This window comes from Cynara cardunculus (assembly GCF_001531365.2).
Source record: "Cynara cardunculus var. scolymus isolate 2C chromosome LG 1, CcrdV1, whole genome shotgun sequence".
Classification (NCBI taxonomy): Eukaryota; Viridiplantae; Streptophyta; class Magnoliopsida; order Asterales; family Asteraceae; genus Cynara; species Cynara cardunculus.
The window spans coordinates 1,330,507-1,336,475 of NC_037528.1; the positions used below are offsets into that span (position 1 = coordinate 1,330,507).

Below are 5,969 nucleotides of genomic sequence, written 5' to 3' on the forward strand. Positions count from 1 at the left end.
AAGCAAATTACATGGGAATTCAAATCTATCATAAATTAGAAACTACTACAACATTCACAGCAAGCTTAGTCTTTAGCTAAGGGACTCCACAAACTACAACAACAAAAATTCTAAAAGTTCCATAAGAGTGAGAAGTTAGTAGCACCATATCTATTGCTTACACCGACTTTCTAAAAACCATCTAATCAAGAAGCAACAAAGTGCTAAAATCAGTAAAAAGGAGGTTAGCATAATGGATTACCAAGTTCTTGTACAACTTCTTCGACAGATGGCCTCTGATCAGGAGATTCATGGGTGCACATCAACGCAATTTTTGCAAACTTTGCAGCTTCATGCTCGCAGAATCTTCCGTGGAGATTTGGATCAATAAAGTCAATGAATGTGCAAGACTCGGCAGCAAACCTTGCTGCATTAGCGAATTTCCGTTTACCAGAAATGATCTGAAACACGAGAACACCAAATGCATAAATATCACTCTTTTGTGTGAACCTGCCAGTTGTGGCGTACTCAGGAGCTAGATATCCCATGGCAGCACTGGCCTTGAGTGCTGAGAAAACGGTATCTTTTGTAAGAAGCTGGTGAAGGCCAGAACCCGACAGTAATGGCTTGAATCGCTGATCTAGAAGTACATTCTTCACTGATATATTCTGATGAACCATAGCCGGTTTGTTCAGCTTGCTCCCATGTAAATACTCTATACCTGCTCAGGTCAAATGTTACAAGATTAGCAGGTTACAGTCAAAATGGCTACAAAATGGATACAAAATAGGAAATATGATCTCACCTTTGGCGATACCATTGATGATGGAAGCCCGAGTGGACCATTCAAGAACAAGACCGTCATCCTTCATGTCAAGATACCGTAATAGGTTTCCATTAGGTACAAAGTCATAAATGAGAAAACACTCACCACGGCCTTTTGAGCAGCAAAAGCCTCTCAATCTGACTAGATTCTCGTGTCTTAGAGACGTCAAAATATTCAGTCCCTTCAAAAATTCGGCTTCCTCAGATTTGCAGCTACTTTTTATAATGCTCTTTATAGCAACAACGGTTCCATCTCTCAACATTCCTTTGTGAATGGCTGAAAACACACTTTTGCCTAATAAATTTCCTGGAGCGAAGTACTGTGTAGCTGACTCTATCTCTTCCAAATTAAACCTAAAGCTCTGCATTATTTCTTGAGAGACCCCACCAAATCGCCGACCCTCAGCTAATGGGTCCCACCCACTGGAATACTCGAGGTTGATTAGAGGTGAGCCGTTTTTCCTCAATACCTCCTTTGCCTTCAATTGGTCAGCGCGTCCATCAGCGGTGGCCAGCCCATCGGTGAGTTTTTGTTCTCTATAAAGATAATGGGAAACTGCTAAGACAGCTATGACCGATAATCCTACAATGGCTACAATCACTCCAACAATAACAGAAGCTTCGGGGGTCTTTGATGATTTCGAGCATCGTGTGTCGCTACAATTCAACTTCAAATCAGCCGTTTCTGGGATGTTTTTCATCGGTATGCCATCTGGATTCACCTGATCCAAAGCACTGCAAGCTCTCAAGGTTTCAAATTCAACGCCACATAGACCCAGGTTGTTTCCATATTGAAATCCTCCGGCTAATCTCTTCAAATCTTTAATTTCAAAACAAAAATAACCATTAATTAGGTATGACAGAAATTTATCCCCATGTTCAAGAAAAGGGAATCACACTTCGCATTTTGAGGTAAATTCTATCACTTCTAAAAAAACCCTAATCAATGTAGTTTTAGCACCAAAATCTTTCTAATCTTTTGAAGTAATTACCAATTTAGTTTCTTGAAAACACAAACTTTTTACTAATTAAAACTCAAATAAATCGATTTCTTGCATTTGGAACAGAGAAAATTATAAGCATGAAGAATACCTAGAGGTACTTTGCCAGAGAGAGTATTATTTCTCACATCTAACACTTGGAGCATAGGGGCATCAGCCAATCTTGTAGGGATGGAACCGAAAAGGCGATTGAAACTTAAATCTAGCCTTGTTAATAATGCTAAATCCCCCAAACTGGCTGGCAATGCACCGCTAAGGTGATTAGATTGCAGAGAAATAACACTAAGCTTCTTCAATGATCCGAGTTGAGTTGGTATGCTTCCACTAAATTGGTTGTAGGATAGCTGCAATACTGCATAGCAAGTTTAAAATAGGACTTCAATTTCTGAATTCATGTAGGAAACCCCAAAACAAACCAATAAACAATAAAGCATACTCTTTTCAGCAAAGAACAAAACCAAAAGAAAGATGCATTTTTCAAGATTCAGTTTTTTGTCTCATAGCTATAAGGGTAAAATCCGAAACTCAATGAACAAGTATAGATTGCTTTACTAACCTTGTAAATTCTCCATTTTTCCAAGTTCAGCAGGAATGCTCCCAGAGAGATTATTCACATTGAGATACAAATCACTGAGCTCAGTCAAATTTAAAATCTCCTTAGGAAAACCTCCAGACAAAGAGTTGTAATGCAGGTAGAGACCAGTCAAGTGTTTGAGCTCAAAAAACGCAGGCGAGAGCTTGCCGGAGAGACCTTTCCCCTGTAAGGAAATATTAGCTACTTGACCCTTCTCATTGCACCCAACACCCTCGAAAGAGCTACATTGGTCACCCAATACAGTCCACGAGCCCAAATATGTATTATGTGGGTCTAGACTGGCCTTGATGTCCATTAGAGCTCTCAGTTCGGCATTTCCACAAACAGTTGGTGTGTAAAATGATGTGAACAAGAGTGGGAGGAACAAGAGAAACGATGAAACACTCATGTCTTTCATTCTCTCTCTATAATGTTTTACCTTAAGATCTCACTTTTGTTTGCCTCTTATTCTAGACAAATGCTTGGGATAGTAACGATTTTGTTCTTTGCTATGTTAAAGAACATCTCTTTCTCTCTCTCTATAACTGGTTTCTCTCTCCTCGGAGTGTGGTTTCAGCACGAGCTACTGGGTTTTCTTGGAATTTTTTTCTTTTTGAATCTTTCTGTCTCTCACACACACCAACACGCACTCCTTCTCTCTCTGCAACTTGGAGACGAAGAAGATGATGGTGCAGTGTTCCCTAGTGGAGACCAGCTGGCAAGTCAAGGTTAGAGGGGGAAGTCCACGACTTGGAATTTTGACGGAGAGTTTAAATCACGTCCGTCCGATCTTTTAACTTTGTTGGGTGAGTAAAAAGCTACAATGCATCACGGCTGTACCGTAGTCCTACTCCTCAGGTTAAACAAGACTGCGTAGACCGCGATTGGACTGTAGAGACTAGAGTGCGAGGAAATTTGAAAAAGCGTAAACAAAAGGAAAAGACAATAATATATTATTTAAAATTAATTTTAAAAATTATTTTTATATTTTTGGTAATTTCTTCTCTCAAAGTACACATGTTTTATCCCAACAACCTCGTTTCGTTGGTTGTAACGTTTATTGAAATTCTTTATAATCAAATTACATAATTAAATATGTACCGTTATTTATCCTAACACTTAAGTCCCGATAATCTAATGAACTTGTTTACGCTTCAACTTATCCATTAAGATACCTTTTAAGCTAGGCTGTTTAGGACAGTTTGTTAACAACTTAGTCGATTTGTACATGACTATTTGATAGTGACTTAATAATAACAAAAAGTAGTTTGCTCAGTAAGTTTTTAAGGAAAGTTTTATATAAAAAATGTCAAGTTTTTTACATACCTGACAATTAAAGTCATTGTTGACTGGGTTGGTGAAATTTATAAATCCTTCATGGTATGATAAATGATAGGACCACAACAGTAGGAGGAAGTTAAAATTCAGAAGCTTATGACTCAAAATAAATGTCGTGTAATAAACTTAATATTAAATTTAACACGTATTTTAAATAACATCAGATATCTACACATTTTACAACTAGAAAAATTAAGAACGTGTAAAAAAATTAATTATATAAATATTTTATAACAGCCATAAAAAACATATATTATATTTTAATAAGTTGTTGAAAAATATGAATGTTTAAAGATAATTGATGGAAATCTTATAAAATTACAACTACAATACAATATATATATATATATATATATATACACTATCTTATAAAGCATTTGGCTAAAACTCTTAAAAACTCTTAAACCCGTTCATCCATAAACAATTTCATCTCATATCTGAATTCGTGTAACTAACTGCAGATAAATACAATCAAATACAGGATAAACATCTCATTTTAAATATAAAAAATCTAAAATATAACTAGGATCATTATTGAGTTCTAACAAAATACTTAATTATTATCTTTATAAAATGTTATATTATTAAATCAAAAATAAATTATTTATTATTAAACTTAAATTGAATTATATAAAAAAAAAATTATCTATACTATATTATAAATCATTTGACAAAAACTCTTAAAAACCACTTTTTATGCGTAAAGTACTGTTTATTAATCCATATTACGTAAAACTTAAGATTGCAAGTAAATTGTGCGCAAGTACAACTTATTAAAGCTCCATATATGAATTCGTGTAACTAATTGCAGATAAACATAATCAAATACAGGATAAACATCTCATTTTAAATATAAAAAATCTAAAATATAATTAGGATCATCATTGAGTTCTAACAGAATACTTAATTATTATCTTTATAAAATGTTATATTATTAAACTAAAAATAAATTATTTGGTTATTAAACTTAAATTAAATTATAATAAAAAATATAAATTACAGAAATTACATAAAAAATAAGAACTTTTAAATAATTGATTTGATATTAACATTAATATATTATTTTTTCAAATTTTTATGATGTTTTCTAATTTATATTTTATTCAAAAATAAATTCATTATTGTTTTCTTAAAAACACATAAAATCGTATTATAACATCGACAGAGACAAATAATGAAATAGAACATTAAAATCGATATGTGTCTCGCTGCATTGCACAAGTACTCTTATAGTCTTTATAAAATGTTATATTATTAAATCAAAAATAAATTATTTCATTATTAAACTTAAATTAAATTATAATAAAAATAAATTAAAGAAATTTACATTAAAAGTGAGAACTTTTAGGTAGTTGATTTGATATTAACATTGATATATTTTTTCCAATTTTTTATGATATCTTCAAATTTATAGTTTATTTAAAAATAAAATCATTATTGCTTTCTTAAAAACATATAAAATCGTATTATAATATCGACAAAAACAAAGAATAAAATAAAACATTAAAATCGAAATGTATCTCGCTGCATTGCGCGAGTACCTTTCTAATATATATATATATATATATATGCCTAATCAAATGAGAACTGATTAGTTTGTGGTAACTGTGAGGTCCAATCTCAAACACAAATCAACGGTTAAATTAGGAAATTAATAATTATGGTAGTTTGAGTTAAAATTATAATTAGAGGGCATATTATGTATTTTTTTAAAACTCCTTTCTCATTTCTCCGACTTCCAATCTCCGGCCTCCGGTGAAATCGGTATCACAGTATATCACAATGGGTATCACATTGTGTATCTTTGTTTTTAAGGTTTGAGTTGGTATCATAGTTGGTATCACAATGGTATCACAGTATATCACAATGAGTATCACATTATGTATCTTTGTTTTTAAGGTTTGAGTTGGTATCATAGTTGGTATCACAATGGTATCACAGTATATCACAATGGGTATCACATTGTATATCTTTGTGACTACTTGGTACCTGCCGGATTAATGTTTGCCGGAGGCCGGAGATTGGAGGTCGGAGATAAGAGAGAGGAGTTTTTTTTAAAAATATATAAAATATCTTATAATTATAATTTTAACTCAAATTACCATAATTATTAATTTTCTAATTTATCCGTTGATTTGTGGTTGAGATTGGATCTCACAGTTATCACAAACTAATAAGTTATTCCTGAATGGATCCCTATATATATATATATATATATATATATATATATATATATATATATATATATATAT

The 5,969-nt window shown here is 32.6% G+C and overlaps 1 protein-coding gene across 1 annotated transcript; it reads right to left on the reverse strand.

The window, feature by feature from the left end:
• Nucleotides 1-3,050, reverse strand: LOC112523846 (LRR receptor kinase SERK2). The gene is made up of 4 exons (XM_025133522.1): nt 2,362-3,050; nt 1,897-2,157; nt 785-1,624; nt 1-700 (listed from the first exon to the last, which is right to left on the reverse strand). Exons 1-4 carry the CDS (start codon nt 2,795-2,797, stop codon nt 225-227), a joined length of 2,013 nt encoding a protein of 670 aa, XP_024989290.1. The 5' UTR covers nt 2,798-3,050; the 3' UTR covers nt 1-224.
• Nucleotides 3,051-5,969: the final 2,919 nt, after the last annotated feature.